General features: G+C 40.1%; 1 protein-coding gene across 1 annotated transcript in view; it reads left to right on the forward strand.

Annotated features, from left to right (window-relative positions):
- The first annotated feature begins 612 nt into the window (after positions 1 to 612).
- Positions 613 to 22,129, forward strand: part of MAL2 (mal, T cell differentiation protein 2) — a 29,668-nt gene continuing 8,151 nt past the window's right edge. Inside the window, exons 1-2 of the mRNA XM_049773517.1 lie at positions 613 to 790; positions 14,294 to 14,464. Coding sequence (XP_049629474.1) covers positions 665 to 790; positions 14,294 to 14,464 — 297 coding nt within the window. The 5' untranslated portion in view covers positions 613 to 664. The remainder of the gene's footprint in view (positions 791 to 14,293; positions 14,465 to 22,129) is intronic.

Below are 22,129 nucleotides of genomic sequence, written 5' to 3' on the forward strand. Positions count from 1 at the left end.
GGGGAAATAAATAAGGACAGAACTAAATATCCAGGTCGAAGTCAACGATAATAGAATCAAGAGACCTAAGCTTTAGCAATCTAAACTCAAAGGGGCTTGTTACACCGGCAGGCCAAGGGGCAAAGGATGGTGGTATAGGATGCACTCTGGGCCCATGGGTGGAGGGAGTTTGCCGCTGGTGGTGGGAAGGGCCCTGACTCATTCTATTTCTGAAATTCATGAAGGGCTCTGTGGATCACAAAGGGTTCAATGAAATACAAATTTTAAAATCAAATTAAACATTAAAAATTGTCACAACTCCAAATGCCCAGAAGACGTGGGGTTAGGGAGACACTATGAGACTGGAAGGAAGGACAGGGGCAACTCAGGGAAGGAATAAACCGGGCGGCCGCCGCGAGGCTGCGAGGATGCCAGCCAGGCGCGGGGCCCTTAGTGGCGCCCGAGTCCCGCCCCGCGCGCGCCACACCTGAGCCCGGGAGTGCCCAAGCCCGGGGCGGGACCCGCACCTGGACCCACATGACGAGGCGGGGCCTCGAGGCCGCACCCCCCGCGCCGCGCCCGGACCCGCGGACCTGAGCTGCGGCGGCGGCGGAGGCGGCGGCGGGCCCGGGAGGAGGCGGAGGCGGGCGAGGGCGGCGGCGCGCGGAGACGCAGGAGCGGCAGCATGTCGGCCGGCGGAGTCCCGCCGCCCCCGAACCCCGCCGTGTCCTTCCCCGCGCCCCGGGTCACCCTGCCCGCCGGCCCCGACATCCTGCGCACCTACTCGGGGGCCTTCGTGTGCCTGGAGATCGTAAGTGACGCGCGCCCCCGCATCCTCGCTCCTCTGCGCGCGCCCCAGCCCCTCGGGTGCGGGGTGCGGGTTCGGGGTGGCGGGTCACCGCGCCTGCCTGCCTGCCGCGGCCGCCCGGGCCAAGCTCAGGACCCTCCTGGCACCTGTTACGCGAGCGAGCACCTGCTGCCCACTGCGGAGGGCAGGCGCGAGCAGGTGGCACCGAGGCCCCGGGGGTGTGGGTGGGAGATCTTGGACTCTCGAGGCTTTTAGATCTGGGGACCTTGTCAGAGACACCCCCAAACCTCATCCCCGACGGTTGGGCGGGAGCGCATTTGAAGAGAACCCGGGCAGGCGCTCTGGGCCTCTCCTATGGCTAACCTGCCATTTTGTTGGGTGCTGGCAAAAGGTGCACCCAGTGTGCCCAGCACGCTGCCACGCTTGGCATAAGGGATGCGGTGTGCAGAGAGGTGGGGTGCCGGGGAGAGGAGGAATAGCATCCCACCCACCCCCACCCCCGATCTAGACCCATTTTGGGGGATGCCCTATGAAGCTGGAAGAGGAAATGGACTGTGGGGAGGGAGGGAGGGAAGGAGGGAGAGAGAGAGAGGGAGAGGGAGAGGGAGAGAGAGAGAGAGAGAGAGAGAGAGAGAGAGAGAGAGAGAGAGAGAGAGAGAGAGAGAGAGAGAGAGAGAGAGAGAGAGAGAGAGAGAGAGAGAGAGAGAGAGAGAGAGAGAGAGAGAGAGAGAGAGAGAGGTGAATTATGCACCAAGCGCTTGGCAGAGCCAAACCAGTGGGCGTGAGAACGGTGGGGAAAAGGTGCAAAGGCGGCTGGCAGCTCCTGGTTTCCTCTTCCTACACTGCCTCTCCCCCTTGGCACACCTTCTCCTCACACTTCTTTGGGCCCAAGTGACAGGGAGGCCACCTGCTTCTCCTACTACTAACCTCCCCTTCTGGAGAGGGGATTTTTGCAAAAGGAATTGGGGAGCTGCAAATTTGAAGGGCTTCTTGTGCCCAAGGGAGGGGGAAAATGCAAACACAAGTTGGGCAACTCCTGCTTGCATCATGCCCCGAGAATGGCAAATACAGAGTGAAATGTTCCCGAAGGCCTGGCCCTTTTCTGCAGGCTGAGTTTGTTTGTTCCCTTTGGTTAGTGTGTGTGTGTGTGTGTGTGTGTGTGTGTGTGTGTGTGTGTGTGTGTGTGTGTGTCTGTGTCTCCTCCCCTCATTCTCCAACTCCCCATCTGCCTTTGAGTTTGCATAGCCTGGATTTTGGGGCTCTTTGGTTTCACTTTTGTGCTGGTGGGGCTGGAACACCTCAGGAGCATTGATTTGTTGGCGCTATCAGTTTCTAAGGCTCAAGCACCCTAAGTTAAGTTTAGCTCAGATTGGAATTCTGAAAAGGACACAGGTGAGTGGCAGGCTAAGGCATCAGTAATCAGATCTTGAGGAGAAGAGGCTGATTGGAGTTTGAGCCAGCTCAAAACCATGTAAAGGCTCCCCTGGGGACTCAGGCTACCCAATCCGAGATGGGGACAGGGTGGCACCTGCCCTAGCTCCTGGCAGGGGGTTGGGAGAGGAGCTCGGGAGAAAGATGTTATAGGGACTTGGGCTATGTTCTTTCATGTTTCCCTGATTCCAATAGTTTGCATAACTGTTTCAGAAGTTTCTGCCATGTCCCTGTTGTAATTGGGCTGGAATCTACCAATTGTTTCTGCCATGTCCCTGTTGTAATTGGGCTGGAATCTACCAATTGTCATATCAATAAATTTTTATTTCTGCCATGGGCCCGAGCGATAGCACAGCGGTAAGTGCCTTGTACACGGCTAGTACAGGACGAACCCTGGTTCGAATACCAGCATCCCATATGGTCCCCGAGCCTGCCAGGAATGACTTCTGAGTACAGAGCTAGGAGTAACCCTTGAGCCCCACCGAGTGTGACCCAAGAAAACAACAAACAATATATATATATATATATATATATATATATATATATATATATATATAAATTTTTTTTCTGCCTTAAGTACCTGCCTGAGCTCTATCCCAAGCAGTACACTTGAGGAATTATCAACTTGGATCTTCTGGTTCTGTTTTTCTAATATTTATTCAGGTATGTTACTAGGCATATGTATTGCTTTGTGATGAGAAATACACTTCATGTTTCATCAGTCACCATCACAGGAACCACCTGTGAGCTGGTCATACTTTTGTGAACTTGAATCCTGTGAGCTGAAGTGGAAGGTGATGTATTCTCTTTCCTCTCCACCACCTTCATATCTCTTAGCGCTCCCAGTACTCAACTCCTGCCGCTCTTAAGTACTTCGGTAGCTTTTAAAAATACCGTTGCCAGCATAGGCTAATTAAATCTAGTCTCCAGGGGGAATACCCAGAGACATTTTGGATTCTTTAAAACAGCTCCCCAGAAGGCCTGATGATGTACAGTTGATGCAGAAGGAAGCCTCCACCAGGCCTTGAGCACAAGACAGCCCTCTCAGAATTTGCTAGAATATCTGTCACTCCCCATTTTCAGAGGCATATTATTCTCAGAGTGGCCAGTTGGTTACTTGTTTCTCCTTTCTTCTGACTTCTTGTCCTCCAAGCACTAGTTTGATTCACTTCTAGGTTGACCAGCAATTCTGAAAGCTTAGATGCCTTCTTTGTTCCATTTTAGGGCCAAGCATCTTTCATACATTTGAGTCCTAGGCTGCCATTATCTCCTTTACTTGAATATCAGTTTCCTGTCTCACATTCCCAAATCCTCCTTCAAATTAAAGTACCAAGATATTCCAAAGACTTTAATGATCTTGGAGAAAGAGGAGAGTGTGTTGGTCAGACTTGAGATACAGGATTCCCATTCCTCAGAATGATTTCTTTAAAGTATTCAGTTTTAGAAAGTCCTCACAGTATAAATTAAATGTGAGAATTTGCCAGGAATGATTCTAAGCTATAGGCAGTCTCCTCTCCAGAGACTCATTATTTTAGCTTCTCAAGATGTGTCTCCATATCTCAAATGCCTTCATTTTTACCTTCTATTCTAATTGTTTTGTCTTGCTGATTTATCTCCTCCTACCCTCTAAAACCTAGCATGGGAGAATTACATCTGACAGACTCTACTATCCATCCACTAAGCAAATGGAAAACATCCATTGAAACATTATCTAGAAACTTTGCTCAAATCCTTTAATTCCTATTCCCTACTCACACTCTCTCAAGTGTAAACCACTGGTTGGTGAGATAATTAGAAAACAGATAATGTGGCCAGCATGATAGTACAATGTGTAAGGTGCTTGCTTGCCTTGTACATTGCTGGCCCTAGTTCAATCCCTGCCATCTCATATGGTCTCCCAAACATCACCAGTAGTGCTTCTTGAGTGCACAGAAGAAGTGTTACAGAAGTAACCCAGAACAACTCTGGGTGCCCCTCACCCCACGTTTTTAAAATATTTTAAAATATTTTAATTTTAAATTGTTTAAATGTTTTAAAATTTATAAAAAACATGCCAAACTGACAGCTCTAGGTAAAGCCATTCATTGCTTCAAGCTTCAAAGGTAAAGTTTATTGCAACCCCACATGTATGGTGTGGATTTCTAAAACAGTTGCCAGTCTTTCAGTTTTCTGAAGCTGCTAGAATTATCAAGGCATATCTGCCATGAAGAGTTGCAAGGAGGTGTATATATATATTTGGTTTTTGTGCCACACCTAGTAATGCTCAGGGGTTACTCCTGGCTATGCACTAAGAAGTCGCTCCTGGCTTTGGGGACCAGATGGCACATCGGGGGATCGAACCGCGGTCTGTCCTAGGCTAGCACTGGCAAGGCATACACCTTACCTCTAGCGCCACCGTGCTGGCCCCAAGGAGGTATATTTTTACAAGAAGAATTTTTGAAGTTTGTAGCATAAAACTCACCTCCCAAAGTAATCTTTTTCAAAATCTCCCTGTGTGTCCTGTTTAGTTTTCTCAAAATCTTTCACCAACTATGTATTGATGACTTTCTTTGGTCAAGGCTCTCTTCCAGAACAAAGAAGTTTTAGATGCTTCCTCATTAGAAAGAGCTAGAAACTAGTTAAAAGGATATGACATCAAATAATGCCCATTTATAGAAGAAAGTGCAAGTTCAGAAAGTGAACTATAGCTAAAGCAAATATCACTGGTATACCTGTACTATTGAAGCTGAGAGAAATTTAAGGTCTCTGTCTTCAATGAACTTAACTTGTATAATGGCAGTGAGAAAAATAATGGGCACAATGCTATTAAACATGGAAAGGAATAAAGGTCACTATTAAATTTAGCATGTTTCACTATTTCAGTGTTTAGGAAACTATATTCTCTAAGATATTTTCATTTCTCTTATGGGACCTTATTCTAGAATTCTTAATTATGTGGTTATAATTACAGTGTTTGGGGCACCACAAAAGTATGTGTTTCTTTAACAGGTAATTGAAAATTGACCAAATGTATAAGATCTTATTATTTTTTTGCCAGGGACTTGGAAAAATTTACATACTTCCTGCCCTGGAAAGAAATTCTTGTACTATGAAGTATGAAGAGAAAGTACTAGAGAGCTGTCTTTGAGATGATAAAATTTGTCTAAACAGAGTGCTATGTGAAAACGGTAGAGTGCATCCAGCTGGAGATAGGCATGTTCCACTCCTAAAGAACTAAGTTGGCAGTCTCTTGTATTTAGGCTCAGCTAGACTTAACACTGGCCAACAACAAGTAGTCATAGTGGGTTGGTGACATTTGGGTTTGCCTTGCTTGATGCCCAGATATTCAGTAGATAAAGTAGAAACAAGAACCTGTACAAACCTCATAGTCAAGAAGGAGCTGATGAAGTTTCTGGAAATTATTAATCGTCTTAACTACTTCTTTTTGAAAATAATTTATGTGACTTGAAGAATAGTAGAGGAAGGGAAACTATCAGGTAGCGTTAAAGTTTTAATTTTCTGAAAGGTAGAAGGTCCAGGTATAGGATTGATTCTCACTGTGCTAGGGAGTTGCTGGAGGGCAGAAATAAACCTGATTAGACTTGAGTCTTAGAAGTCTTTGAGTAGTGAATTTAGTTAAGAGCCACAGAGATGTAAGAGAGGGAGATTAAAAAATGTTTGCTACAGTATTTTAGAAGGAATGAGAAGCTGAAATCCAAGAAAGGAAAGAGACAGAGAAGAATTGAAGATCTGAATAGAAGGTTTGGATTTGAATAGAAGAATAGAAGGTTTGGAGTACAACTCAGTATTAAAGTTGAATATTACCTGAAATAATAATAAACCATAGTTAACCATGAAGCCAATTCATAGGCACTAGGCCAGAAAAGCACATTTAATGAAAGGATGGTGGGGAGGGTGACACATAGATAAGGCATGTGTTCCAACCATGCAGTTTAAACCAGAAGAGAAATTTTAGATTACTCAGTCCAATGTTTTGACTTTAGACAGCACAATACTGGTGAAATGGCTGGAGAGCTAGGGGTTAAGACACCTGCCTTACATACAGCCAACTCCAGTTGGACACAACATCATATATGCTCTTCCCCCCAGAGCCACCAGAAGGGACCCCTGAGCACTGCCAGCTATGACCCAAACCTCACTACCTCAAATAAGAATTTTTCATACAGAAAAATGGTTTGGGTTTTTGTGGGACATTATATGTTTTTGGTGGCAGAGAGAGGAGAAGACTACTCAGTTATATTTTTCCCTTTCTAAAAGGTTTTAACTCCATAAGTAAGATTTTTTTCCCTTTGTCTCAGGATTAAAAAATTTCCACCCATGTGAAAAGAGTCTTTGAAACTTTATAAGAGAAACTAAACCATTGTCCCTGCCAGCAATTATTTTCAGCAGTCTTTTGCCCTCCCTAGCAGCTTGTAAGAAATAGAAGGTCTGAAATATGGAAAACTGAAAACCAGGTTTCTGAAAACCTTGACCCTGAGCTCCAAAGCAGAAGGTCAAAGAAAGAGATTTGTTTCATAGAGCCCAAAAGAAATGTTGTACCTGAGTATGGACTATCTACTTGGATATGTTTGTCTAAAAGGACTGTGTAATGACAAAGGACAGAAACCAGCCCATGTGCCCACTATCTTGCACAGCACATGCAGTCCTTAACAGATGCCACTTGATTGAGAAGTGGCACAAATTGAGCAGTGTGTGAAGTTTTGTGGGAACTGGTAGGAGAGAGAAAGCACTTAGAGTGAAGCCCAAAGTCTTGCCCAGCTCCTGAAAGGGTTTACTTCTCCCAGGATTTACAGTTTAGCTTAAATTCCCGGTATTCTGTTATAGATGAAAGAGGCCATGTCTGTTCTTAACCTCAGTATAGGGCATTCTTAACCTTGATAAGCGTTTTCAGAAGGAGAGAGATTAGAATAAAAGAAAAGTGATATGTGCCCTTGCATTGGCATGTGTAAATACTCTTAACGTAGGTGATATCTAATGACCTATAAACATGAAAATAAGGTATTAAAAATCAAGGAAAATTATATCCAGTGCCCAGCATCACTTATTGTCCTCAAAGCACTAATACAAGTGATCTCTGAGCACAAAGCCAGGAGTTAGACCTGAGTGATGGCAGGTATGGTCCCCAATACCACTTCCCATAGAGTAAGTTAATAATAAAAATGAGAGGAAACTGTAAGTATAAATTAAAAAGGGCAGTACATTTTGTTTCCCTTTTAAGATATTAATATGTGCTTTTCTTTTAGGATTAGCATGAGCTATTTAAGAAACTAAAATTAAATTTAAGATTAGATGTGAAGGAAGAAAGTATAATTTTTCATAGTTCCTTAAACATCTTCCTAAGTTTTCAAATGTGAATCTGAAAAACTTAAACTTTTTTTGCATCATTATAGTTAATACATAGGCTTCTTCTTATTTTACATTTCTCAATACTAATAGAACTTGTCTTGTTTTCCTTTTTGTAATGCACACGCGCACATGCACACACTCACACACACTCATTCACACACACACACACACACACACACACATCTTACCTGCCAATTTATAGCTCTAATTTGGGTCTATACCGGAACTATTTTAAATGTAAATCAGCAAGGTGAGGATCATATAAAGATTGTAGAAGAGCAGGGGGAACAATAGGAAATAGCATTGCCCTAGTAAAAAAGTTTTAATTATAGTTGTAAAAGAAGAGATAAACAAAACTACTGATTTGGCGAATCAAAATAAAAGTGTATCCTGAGCTAATTTGGCAGAATGTGCCAACTTCTCCATAACTTTCTATGCTACTCCTAGGTGGTGGGCACTGCCAGGAATAACTTGGAAACTGAGAAGTACATGTTCCTGCCTCTCTAGCCTTCTTGCCTATTTTTGAACACCCACTGTGTACCAGGAATGAGCTAGACTCCAGACATCATTGTGTTCCTAGCATCTGTACTTCTGGAGCATTTTATTCTAAACCCATTATTTCACTGGTAGTTTTCCATTATTTTCAAAGAAAAGGCAATTGAGCATTTTTTGAGAAAGCATTATCCTGGGCTCTGAAATTATGGTGGTGTTTTTAATCAATGTCACCAATGCTGACCTCACAAGCCAGTCGGTCAAGTAGAGATTTGTTTGAATGCATGATTTCCACTTTTTAGAATATGATCAAGGGTACATACACCAGTCATTGATTATGGACACACTTTTGTATGATATCTGGCTAGCAAGGTCTTCCTAGAAGATTTGGAATTGGAGGCCAGTTACCCAGCAAAACAGTAGTTAATGATTTGTGAGGCAGAAGCATAGATCTGGTGAACTGCAGGAGCACAGGTGGAGAGGAGTGTGCAAAGAGGAATTCTATTACCATGGAACTGCTTTTAAGTTGTGAGTGAATGAATTAGCACTTAAAAGGGCTTTCTGTAAGCACATATAAGGGTTATTTTATCTGTTGACTTTAAGTTTCCAGTTTAAAAAATATTTTTGAGGGACTAGATTCACTAGAATGATAGAACAGTGGGTATGGTATTCGCCATAAACAAATTCAGTCCCCCCTGACATCCCATATTGTCTCTGAGCACCACCAGGAATAATTCCTGAGAAGAGCCAGGAGAAAATACTGAGCATCACAAAACAAAACATAGATAGATAGATAGATAGATAGATAGATAGATAGATAGATAGATAGATAGATAGATAGATAGATAGATAGATAGACAGATAGATATGTGCAAGTCATGGATAAAATGGAGTTATTTTATTGATCTATTTTCTGTAAGTAATCTAAACATATTAAACATTTCTTTAACCACTTTTTCATTTTCAGGTTTCCACTAAGTCAGATACATTAAAACAGGAATTTCATTATCAAGTAGATGAAATATTCTGAATTTTGGTAGGTTTTTTTGGTTCTAAAGGTCCTCACAAAAAGGCACAAATACTTATGTGTCCATTTAAGAAAATTTCCTAGCCATAAGATAATCTTTACCCGAGGCTAGAAAACCCTTTTCTCAGATGAATACACAGCTTGAGAGGAATAGAACAGGAGCGTGCAAGCTCATGAGCTCTGGAATCAAGAGTGGGGTTCAAATTCCCAGTCTTAGAGCTATGAACTTAGGATAAATTACTGAGAATTCTGTGCCTGATTGATCTGTTAAGTGGGAAGAAAACAAGCAATTGTTTCTTGGTGTTTGTGAGGATTAAGTTGGTAGAGCTAACCCATTGTAACAGGGCTTGCAATAGGAGTTTGATCAATGCTAATTAATATTTGTTATTCTCCTTAGTTTGAATGTCTTAGTCAAACTACCTGATAGACCAGAGTTAGGACAATTTTTTTCTCTAGATTTGCCAGTGTATTCATTCTCACACCTAATAATGAAATGCCCAGTACTTAAATCCTGGAGAATTAGAAAGAAAATATGTGTTATATACTGATAGTCCTACATAATGAAGTATTTCTCCTTCAACTAGCCAGTCTTTGTACCTTCCGTTTCACTTTCCTTCATTTCCTTTCCCTGTTCTCATTCCAGACATTGATTGAAAATAGGTCAAGGTAGGAGTTGGCCTATTTACAACAATAAGAGCATACTAAGGTCATAGTGTCAAATTGATATGAAAATCATTAGTTACAACACTGAAAGGTATGTTTAAAACAGAAAATTGGGAAATATCTAACAGTTAAAAGTAGGGGGACATTATTTTTTAAGAAAATATCTGGGGACAATAAGAACACTGTCCAAATAGGAGACAAGTTGAGAAGTCTGTAATGTAAGCAGGCAGATTGCAAGACTGGTTCTTTGCTCAATACTGTGTTTTCCCCATGGGTTTTATGTTTTTGTCATCCACAGTTTCTAGAAAAAAACATGTTATCATTCCAGCTCAGTGGGGTCAGTTTACTTTGACATGCAAATCTACCCTTTTTTTTCCTTTGGAAGTAGGTGGTATGAAGGTTTTTGGAGAGAGTGACCTGGCCCAGTAGTACTCAGGATCTATCCCTTGTTCTCTGCTTATTGGACCATTTTCAGTGCAAGGTTTAAACCAGGATCTTCTGCATGCAAGGCTAGAACCTACCCTGCCTTTTGAAGTATCTCTTTGGCTTCCACACTTTTCTTATGGGCAGGTCTCAATCACTTTTTGCCCAATAGCTTGCAGGCACCAAACTAAAGCAAGGAATATATGGTAAGCCACTAAGGAGTTACATGGGATTAGAAATGTAAAGAAATTTAATAACTGCAACTTTGAATGTAGGTGAACCCTAGATATTTTCTGGGTATCTAAATTTTGAATTTAGAACACTGACTCACTGGGAAGATTTCCATGCACTTTGAGATTAGTTCATCCCTTTTCATGAACTCTAAGTGTGGCTGGGCATCTTTCTATTACAATGTGAAATTCTTAACTATGTGCTCTGTCTTTGCTCTTGAGAGAAAGAATCTTTTGTCCCAACTTTTTCTCTTGAGAGAAAGAGTGGTGTATAGAGGAGTCTTTTATGTTGGTATGAAATGTTTGGGAATATTCAGAGGGCAATGAGGACACGCAATCCCAGATAAGACCACAGTGATCACCTGTGCTCACTGTGTAGCTGCTCACCAGTTGCTGCAATACTGTGTCAACTGTTCTTATGGGCACATTTAAGTCAAATTATGTCTAAAAAAATAAGGCTTCCATCTTGACTAAATACAGTGCGGATTTAAACTCCAGTGCAACTAACTAGTAAAAACTGAGCTCGGGAACCTCCAGAATCCAATGAAGTGAATCTATAGATTCACATTTCAATTATTCAAAGATCTCAGTTGTTAAATTGGATTCAGTTTGAGAAGCAAATGTAGCTCCTGACTGAAGGAAATCATGAAATCAGAAGTTCATAAGAGTGTGGAGGCCCGAGTGCCCCCAACAATTAGAGTGAAAAAGGAAGGTGAACTCTACAGTGAGCTGAATTACATTTCTAGACTATCCTGTCATGTTTAGTTGTTAATATGAGCAAGACAGGTGTGAGTAAAACAGAATATCTAAAACAAGGATGTGTTTGTGTGCAAGTGTGCATGCAGAATATTGGAGATACACATGCCTCTTCCTCCCTCCATCTTTGCATACAATATATTCACCCCAAATGGGAAGGGACTCACTCATCTCAGAAGCCTGTAGTCTGCTTTCCAGACCAGGGAGGTGTTAGAAGGGCTGTAATTCTGAGTATGATGGGAACAGTTAACCATTACTATTTCATGTTCATGTGGTGCCAAAGCTCTGCTCAGTCTTACAAACCTGCTTCAGACTTTTCTAGATCATTCCCATTCTGTTCTCTCCCACCTAAGTCTCTCAGCTTGAAGTACTGAGCTCTTTTTATAGCACTCCCCAAAATCTGCCCTTGAATCAGATTTAATGGAGTCTGTCTCTCCTTTATTTAGAGTTCCCAGAAGACAGAAACTTATCTCCATCTCCTCCTATTTCTCTTAATATTCTAAAGTGCCTGGCAATTGATTTGACAACCCCTGTTTAAGGTCCAAAGTTTATTAAATGTTATGTTTAATATCAGGTGATTATTCTTTATAGGTATCAATTTATCATAATCCCTATGGCATATAATTATACTTATCTATTCAAGTCTGCCTCTCCCTAATAAACAGTGAGCAATTGTTCTTTATTCTGTTTTATTCTTACACCTAGGTTCTCATTAAGTAACTGTTGAATTTGCAGAAATAGTAATGCACACTTCCTTTTTTGGTTTTGTTTTGGGGTCTTACACAGCAGTGCTCAGGACTTACTCCTGGCTTTGTGCTCAGGAAATCACTCCTGCCAGGTGCTGGGGATCAAACCCAGGTTAGCCATATACATCTAAGCTCCTTATTATTGTGTAATTTTTCTGGTACTTACTGGTATATATTTTTAAGCAATAGAATAATGCAGGTTATATGAAGAATGAGAATAAGAAAAACTGCAGAAAGAAGAGACTGAGAGGGGGAAGGAAAGTTTTGAAACCTTAACATCTTCAATAATTTATTAAATAGCATAAAAGAGCAGAGACTTACTGTGAAGATTATTTTTATCATGTACACTGATAAACTTTTGACTAAACTTCCAATATGCATTAATCTTCATGACTTATATTTGCTTCATAAGACTTTCTAGGTTGATTATGAAGTTTTGAAACTAGTTCTTGACTTACAATCACCCAGATATACATGTATTAGATTGGTGCTTTAAGTGATCAAGTAACTGATTAGACTTTTAGAAATGTTTTTTTAAAGTAGTAATTACTTGTATGACTAGACCCCTTTTATAAACTTGAATTAAAACCTGTGTTTTTTAGTTTCAATAACTAATTTATTAGCTACTAGTTTAGTAACAATGCAAATTTTACTGTATTTTAGATATTTAAGAAGCAAGATACACACAATTGGATTTTACTCTCTAGAGCACCAAGTGTTCTCATATGGCTCCACTAGGAGTTTATTGAGTTAAGCAAATAGCTGAGCACTTTCTGTATACCAGCTTGGACAGGAAGTCCTTGATGTCAGTTAGAGGAACACAGAAACTATAGCTTTAAGTAAAGTGATTTCAATGATAGTTTCACCCTAACCAAGTCTATATAAACAAGAACTAAGTTCCTGTAGCACATTTCTAGTCATAAAAACATCACAGGACATCTGAATGCAGTGAGAGCCCTACTTTGCAGCACCCATACATACCCGTGAGCCTCACAAACACTTTGGATTGTGGGAGGGAGAAAGCTGGAGAACCCAGAGATATGACACCAACATGGGAAGAGCAGGCAAACACCCACAGTCAGTAATTTAAAATAGAATTGACTGTTTCTCTTTTCTGTTATGATTTGGTTTGGTTTTGCAACCACACACCACAGTGCTCAGGGTTTACTCCTGGCTCTGAGCTCAAGAATCACTCTTAATGAGGTTCAAGGGACCATATAGGATGCTGGGGAATAGATCCAGAATTGACCACATGCAAAAGCAATCGCCAAAACTACTGTACTATAATTCTAGCCCCGAGTATATCTCCTTTCATCAATATTAAACAAACTGGGTAAATCACATTATTTGGTTACCTAATAATTCTGTCCTATCCACATATTTGTTAGGGATTATTCCTATATACTTACATGTGTCTTCATGACAGGTAGTGCCTAAGTGCTACAATTTCAAATGGCCCATATTGCCCTATTGAGAGTGAGGAAAGTGTTGTTATGTGGAATAATCAAATAGCTTTGGGTACAAAGACATTTAAAAAAATACAGGCTGCTATAAATGTCTAAAAGCTCAGGTTGAGAAATTTCAGGGCACTTAGGTATTTATGTATAATACCAAGGTAACATAAACACAATAAGGAACCTTCCCCTAGAAAGAAAGGACCCCTGAGTATAAAACAGGAGTAAAATTTCTTACATTTATGGGACAGGGAACAAAGAGAGAGGGGATGATATTTTGGTCTCTCCTGCCAGATCATTCAGATATGAGAGCTTTGTCTCTGGACAGTGAATTTGACTTCTATTAAAATAGGAATGGCTTAATGGTAAGAGACAGGATTGAAGAGTTTAGAATAGCCAAGGCCTGGAATGCCTAGCCCAGAACTCAGTATGGTTAGTCAAAAAACTTCCTATCTGCAGTGGCTGAAACAATAGGAAAGCAATAGAGTACTTGCTTTGCATGCAATTGTTCTGGGTTCAGCCCTGAGAACCCCATAGGGTTTCTAGTCCTGCCAAGAATGATTCTTAACATAGAATCAAGAGTAACCTCTGAACTCCATTAGGTATGGCCAAAATGCCCCCAGAGACCCCGAATAAAAATCTATCCATCTTCAGCCTCTCATCATTTCTCCTCCTGTATCCATGCTCTCACTGCTAGCTCCCCAAGCTGGAAGCCTGGGCACTTTCCTTATCTATTCTTTTGATGTCGCAACTCACATTTGATCAATTACTAGTTACCATCTGGCTACTTCTTAATTATCTATCTTTTTTGGGTTTTTTTGTTAATTTTATTTTTGTTTTAGGGCCAACCCAAAACAAGTAGAGCAGTGGGACGGGGAAGGCGAGACCATCTAGTTCTGCTGTGCAAACCTGTGACTCTCTGGCTTGCTTCTTTTCAGCTGTTTGGGGGGCTAGTCTGGATTCTGGTGGCCTCCTCCAACGTCCCTCTACCTCTGCTGCAAGGATGGGTCATGTTTGTATCTGTGACGGCGTTTGTCTTCTCCCTCCTTTTCCTGAGCGTGTTCCTCTCCGGCATGGTGACTCAGATTGATGCCAACTGGAACTTCCTGGTAAGAGACTTGAAAGTCAGCTTCAGGAATATATAAGACCTACAAAATTTGTTTCTCTTTTTCTCTGTTGACTTCATTGGGAAAGAAAGCCTATAGGTTCTGCTCTCCCTCTCTTGGGCTGCATTGGTGTACAACAAGGACCCAATTTTTATAATTCCCATGTTCATAGGATATGGTTATTCTTCGAATCATTCTAAGTCTTCTAGGAGTTAGAGGACCTTTACTTAAAGATTTATTTCTTGGGGCAAGTGAATTTTATTTGTCATTGATCTATGTAGATCATGTAAATCTATGTGCCTTTGGAAGAAGCTGTAATAGATGCTTGATATAGAAGACACTCAAGTAAAAGTTCTTGATTTCTGTTTTAGATATTTAAATACAGATATGCTATTTGCAGAAACTAAGAAGTGTTCTAGTATGTCAGTACTTGTCCCAAATTATAAAAATAATGCTGAATTTCAAGAAAATAAATTTGCCATCAACTTCATTTCTTAAATGATGATGACAGGACATCAGACATGCCTTTTCTCTTTCCCAGACATTATTGGTGGCCTCTTCCTATTATATGAAAGAGGCCACCAATATCTGGATGGACCTGTGAGGCATGAATTTTCATCCATGGAGAATAGTGCTTTAATGGAGTCTATGAATAAACTGCCATAGTTTGTCATCACATTTTTATAGTTAGAAACTTAAGTCAGACCTTTAATTGTGCTTGATGTATTATCTATTCCTTTCAAGTACCTGCATGTCTCTTTTTATTGTGTTTGAATATAATCAGTTCCAAAATGCAGCAGTGAAGAATTGCTACCACCTGGTGATTATAACTTCATGATATAAATGTCTCAGAAATTTTACTGGTTCAAAGTGTACAAGAAATTGGAACAGAGCAATAGCACAGCAGGGAGGGCATTTGCCTTACAGACAGTTGGCCTGGGTTCAATCCCTGGTATCCCATAAGGTCCCCTGGGCCTTCCAGGAGCGATATCTGAGCACAGAGCAAGAAGGAACCCCTGAGGATTGCCAAATGGACCCAAAACAAAAACAAAAACAAAGTGTATAAGATATGATTTGTGACAAAAGTGCTTGGTCTAGTGGCACTATTTTCCAACAGTTCAGATAATGGTCAGCATTATTTTTTAGCAACTCAATATACTTTAATTAAAGCATGTTCATTTTTTAAATAGTGCCACTGCATAACTAATAAACCCCTGCATAGTATGAAGGTAAAGAATACTATGAAGATTGGAGGTGTCTATTTAAATGTCAGCTAGATGCATAATCCCTCTTTCTAAATGTCTAAATGTCTGACTTTCCTCATATAATGTAAGAATGTAAGAATAATACAATGCGAGAATATAATGACTTGCATCATGTAATGTAAGTGGTTCAAATGACTAAGTTCTTTAAGTATCAGGCTTAAGGATGACATTTAGCTAGTCTATACATTAGGTATAGACTTTGATACTGGTTGATATGAAGCCATTGCCCCATCTCTCTGTTTCATCTTAAGTATGATGATACCCTTCACACAAGCCCTGATTTTAGGATTTTCCTAAATCCCCAGTAGCTCAATAACTAAAAGGCTATTGCCTGGAAAAATTAAGTGTTTCCAGATTCTACTATGTTCATTTTCTTGTTTAATTGATTGATCTTCATGTCTACTTTATGATTCAGCATTTTTCCAATACTACTGATAGTTTTACTAGATATATGCCCATGCCAGTCTTTTCCTGTTTGCTTACATAAAGTGTTAATCTTTGTTATAGAGTCTAATAATCCATTTCCTCACTAATGTAGTAGGTCCCCTAATTGTCATTTCTTTCCAAATTATAGCATTCTGTCTGATATGCCAGCAATTAAAAACATTTGTTTCAGTTAAACTGTGTTACAAAAGGGGCAAGTAGAATCTTGAAAGATCTAATTGTCTCTATAGAAAGACCTAATAAATCTATTTGAAAGATCTAATAGTCTCTCTGATAAATCACCTGAAGAGAATATCCTGTTTTGTTTTGTTTTCTAGCTGAAATAATCACTTTTACTTGAGAAAAAAATAGAAACAGTAACACACAACACAAGTTGTGACTCTACATACTCTATATTATACTATGATGATATTACTTCAGAGCCAACTTTTACCTTCAAGGAGTTTACTGGATTGTTTGCTTTTATAAATAGACCTGTTTTTTACCTAATGTCTTTCTGCACATTCAGTCATTAATAATATGGTTGTTTAGAAGAGTTTTATAATATGTCTTGTGCATTCTTAGCCAGAAAAAATTTTTTTTGTTTTGTTTTTCGGGCCACACCCATTTGGTGCTCAGGGGTTATTCCTGGCTAAGCGCTCAGAAAGTGCCCCTGGCTTGGGGGGACCATATGGGACGCCGGGGGATCGAACCTCGGCAGACACCTTACCTCTTGTGCCACCTCGCCAGCACCAGCCAGAAAAATTTTGAGCCATGCATATCATGGCATTATCACCAGGTGGTAACAATTCTTAATTTCTGTATTCTGAATTATTAGGCATTAATTGCTGAAAATAATTGTTCTTTCTGTGATAATAGTTTAATATCACTTGTATACCAGGCATATAGGAAGCAAGATTGCATTTAATAAAGAATTTATTTTTGGAAGGTATTTGTTGAGGAATATTGACTATTTAGAGCTTCTAGCCTTTACTGATTATGAGAGTAAATTAATATTCATGAGATTTTTAGTTTTCTCCCAAGCTTTTCAGCATCATTATAATGAATTAAAAATATAATTTGTTATTGCACAGTAACTGCTAACAATTTGCTCCTTTCTAATTTGGGTAGACAGTGGTTTTGATTTTGAAAATAGTTTCATTGATTTGGTTTGCTTTTTAGTAGGGAAGAGATAAATATAATGCCATTTTGTTTTAAATTAAGCAAGATACACCATATTCACTTTTCTTTTTAAGGATCGAGGGTGAATATTAGAGGGCAATTTATCTTAGAAAAAATACATACAATATACGTGCAATTAAGCATGCATGCCTTCCTTTATTCCCCCAAACCATAACTTGTACCATTTGATCATTTACTTGTTTTGTGTATAAATTAATGTTTAATGTCCTGAGCATATTTTTCTGACCCAATATTTATGTATTTGGCCTTCCTGACAATTTTTATGTTAAGACAGATATTATTATCATTCTATTTTTTAAATGTTGTTTGAGATTGGCAAAGTATTTCCCAGCCCTACTCCCGGCATTAGGCTGCCTGTGGGCAGGGTGGGGGGGTTGATAGTCTTAATGATTAAGTGGTGCTAGGACTCTGTGATGCCACATTTTTGAACCCTTTGTTACCAAGGTACCATGGAGTTCCGGGGATCAAACTCGGAGTTTGTAAATATAAGGAATCAAACTCAGGGTCTTATAAATGTAAGCTTCAACCTTTGGAGCTTTATCCCCTGCTATCATTTTTATAGATGAGCACACTTAAAAGCTCAAAGTGACTGCAGTCCCTTTCTCATGCTGTTCTATATAAACCAGAACCTCCTTACATACCTATGCTTATCTAACTTAACATAGTGAAAATCTGACCTTGAGCTTGATCAGAATAGAATGTGGACGATAGTCACTTCATCCTTACAAAAATCAATTGAGGGGCTGAAGTGGTGGCACAAGCAGTAGGGCATTTGCCTTGCACATGCTAACCTAGGGAGGACCATGGTTTGATCCCTTGGTGTCCCATATGGTCTCCCAAGCCAGGGGCGATTTCTGATCACAGAGTCAGGAGTAATCTCTGAGCGTCACCGTGTGTGGCCCCAAAAACAAAACAAAAAACAAAAAAAATCAATTGAGGCATGAGGTTGATATTGTTTAAGAATGAAGGCAAAGATGTATGGGCAGTTCACTCTTTGCTTAGTGTCACAAGCCTTGTGCCAGAGCAAGGGTATGCGAGGGAAGCCAAAAGGCCTGTGCTCAGGGAGAGGTACCAAGAGTTTGGGATAGGGGGCACTCAAAGAGTTGTTTGTGGCCAATGTCAGCATCACCTGAGAGCTGATTAGAATTGCAGAAATACCAATTCTTCCAGAAACTAGTAAGTCTAAACCCCTGAGGATGAGACCCAACTATCTCTGATTCTGATACATTGCAGTAGTTGAGACCTAGTGCATCATCCAAAGCAGTAAACTTTGTGAGTAGCAGACCCGCTTACACACATCCCATATGGCAAAATATTTACATTTTCTAAGTACCCAAGTAACAGGATGTCTGCTGCATAGCAAAGAAAGAAGGGAGGGAGGGAGAGAAGGGAAAACAAAAAGATAGTCCTTGTTGGACCAAAACTCTTAAAAGGAACAGTCTATGGTACAACAAATGTGCCATTCTGGGGACATGCCTATTCTTCTTTCTGAGAAACTAGTTTTTCAGCTGCTATCTGTGCACTAAACATTCTGTAAGTCCATGGATGTTGATGGTGGCCAAGGCTCTGAGGACAGAAAACGCAAGTCCAAGTTCAGAATAAGTGCAGGGATTTTTGTGAAAATAAACCATTTTGCCTTCCAGGTAGTTTGAGAAGTGCAGTTTCCTAAGACAGTACATTCCTATTAACATGTCCTATTCCATGTGACATCTCAAGGTCTCAGAGGCTTTCTTGCTGGTTTGAGATTCAGAAGAAACAGGAGCTTGATGAACTTTAAAAATTAGGTGTTGCAGCTACTGGATCTTTATATCCCATCTATTTCCCATCACCATGCTGGTCTGCTCAGGTGAAAGTAATGCCAGTTACAGGGTGACAAATGTTGGCTAGCCTCAACTACTCAGGTTACTTTCACTGTGTGGCATTCTACAGTGGATATTCGTGATCTGCATGATCCTGAGGCTGAAAGAAGGGTCTTCATACCTAGCACCGAATTCCTGAAGTCCACCTCCCAACTCCAATCTTCCTTGACTGTGAGCTCTTTATCTTTTGTTTTCCCAGGTCCCCAACTTGCCTTCCAAGCCATTCATTACTAATCACAAGTCTTTAATTTCTCATCTTGGCCACTCTTAGTTTAGAATAAAGTCTAGAATATGCTGCACAGCTCATAGCTCTGTGTGTGTACCATGTTCTATCACCATTCCCTTGAAAGCCAGCCTCCTTTGGGGCTGTACTGCATATAAGACACAACCGCTGTCCCCTTCCATCCACATCCCATGTTACCAGAAATAGAGCACAGGATTTTCTGTCTTTTTCCATTATTCTTAGTTTTTCCTTCTCTCCCTGTGTCCAAAGGTGTCAGAGGGGGAAAGAGGGTGATTCCATTCTGATAAATGGAGTAGGACTTGCTCTCTGTTCCTCCTCCCCATGAGTCTGACTCATTCCCTTCAGCTTGCCTGTTTTAGTTTGCTGTGTCAATTTTATCTTACTAAATATTGCTCTGAATTGCCCATCATCATGAGTTGGTAGCTTTGAGAGAACTCATAGTTTTGTTTCTTTGGGATCTAGCATCAGCAGTGCTTAGGGTCACTCCCAATGGTCCTCAGAAGACCAAACAGTGACAGATTGAAACTGTCACCTGCATATAAAAAATCATTAACTCAACTCATTGAACCAGTCCGATAGCCAGATTAACACATGTTCACAATAGGTATTTCTGGGAGCTTGATTGTTTAGTTTCTCAAGATTAAGTATTCCTTCTCTACCAGGGACTGCTTTTCAAAGATGTGTGATTCACCACTGCAAACTGTATATCGGCCCTAATCTCTAGAATGCTATGCAGTGATTTTCTCACTGGTGTGGCCATAAATTGGCCATCCCACATTTTAAGATACAAATGACCCTATCATCATATCCACTTTGGATAAATTATTTTAAAAAATTATTTTAAAAAATAAAATTATTTTTAAAAAGATACAAATGACCCTAGAGTAATATTTACAACTGTGACTTAGGCCATACAGAAACAACAGTGTCAAGTACATATTAACAGATATATATATGAAAGGTGAAAAGGAAGACACAGGTCTGTAGCAGAAAAAAATTCTTCACTACAACACAATTTGGAATGTTTTAATAGAAGTGGGAGGAACAACTAGTCTAAAATAGAAAGATTGAGTGAGAAAAGGGGGAAAGAGTAGGTGCACGTAGTGGCTGGTGGTGGGAAAGATTTTGTTTTTTCAGTCAGAGACCCTGTGTAAATAGCATCAGAATTGAAGCCAGGAGAATTGGCTCAGGATATAGAGCATGTATGTGCAAGGCTCTGAATTTGAGCCCCAGAACCACATGGATGCCCCAGTATTGCAAGATATAGCTTTGGTCACTCTGAGCACTTCTAGCCACTTAGAGCCGAGCTCCACTTGAAGTGTCCCCTATAATTAAAAATACAAAATAAAATAAGAAAGAACATTAGTCTTGAGGTAATGAGCACTTCCTAGAACCAAAACAAGGTAGCTGGTGTCGAGAGATAGGAAGGTGGCATCAGAGGCACCTGGTGAAAAATTATAGGACCGTGTTTTATCAAGCATTGCACCACATTGCAATTTCTCCCTTCCTATCTCAGATAAAAGAGGTCCTTTCTAAGGGTTCAATCCATTGAATTAAGTGGCTGCTTGATAATTTCAAACATTCCTTTATGATCTTTACTACTTTGTTAAAATCCAACTCTACTACATTTAATCCCAAGCCACGTTGGGATTTGGCCATCAATTAATGTTTATTGGCTAACTATGTGCAGTTGAGCACACCTCTTAAGGGTTAAGCATGTAACCCATGTGTGTCCCTTTCCTTAAATTTCTTGCAGGCTTTGAAGGACACAATATAACATAACATAACATAACATAACATAACATAACATAATATATATAAGCAGTGCCTTATTCTTTTAGCTTATGCTGTTGTGTCAGTTAACTATAAGTTGGCTAGAGAAGAAATAATGCGAGCTTTACAACCCTACAAGATCATATGGTTTGAGTTGGTCCTCCAAATGTTAATCTTTGTATGGACTTTAGACTGTCACTTAATTCAAAAGAAGGAAGTTCCTTGTATACAAAATGGAGATATTATCACCTCAAGGGAAGTTTGGATGAAAGATAAAAAGTATAAACTATGTGGTATATGGAAATGTTTTTTTTTTGGTCTACTAATTCTGGTATGATAGAACTTTTTATATAATTAAGCTCCATAAAGATTTATATGGAAACATCCTGTACCTTTTATAGAAGTATACAATATATTGTTTTTCCAGAATGCATGACTATATATCATTCAGTTCTCTGGTTTTGTAGGTCTTTCAATGTATGAGATGTCATGATCAATGAATAAGAATATAATTACTCACAAAATTTTCATTTAAAAAATTAGGATAACAACTTGCCTTGCACATGGCTAACCCAGGTTTGATCCACAGCATCACAAATGGTTCTTTATAAAAGAAAAAAAGATCAAGAAAGACTATAGAGGAATGGATGGAGAGAGGGAGGGAGGGAGGGAAGGAGGAAGGAAGGGAAGGAGGGAAGGAGGGAGGATGGAAAAGCTACAACAGATGTAATTATTTTAGTGTCTTTTACAAAAATAAAGCTGAGGACAGCCAATGTTGTTATTTTTTATATTGCATTAATATAAAGGACTGGTTTTTAAATTTAAATCATATCTTTGCATTGAAGATAGTAAATAAGAAAACACCTAGGGATATGGCACGGTCACAGATTTGCCTGTAGCT

The sequence above is a fragment of the Suncus etruscus genome, chromosome 5 (genome assembly GCF_024139225.1).
Source record: "Suncus etruscus isolate mSunEtr1 chromosome 5, mSunEtr1.pri.cur, whole genome shotgun sequence".
Taxonomy (NCBI): domain Eukaryota; kingdom Metazoa; phylum Chordata; class Mammalia; order Eulipotyphla; family Soricidae; genus Suncus; species Suncus etruscus.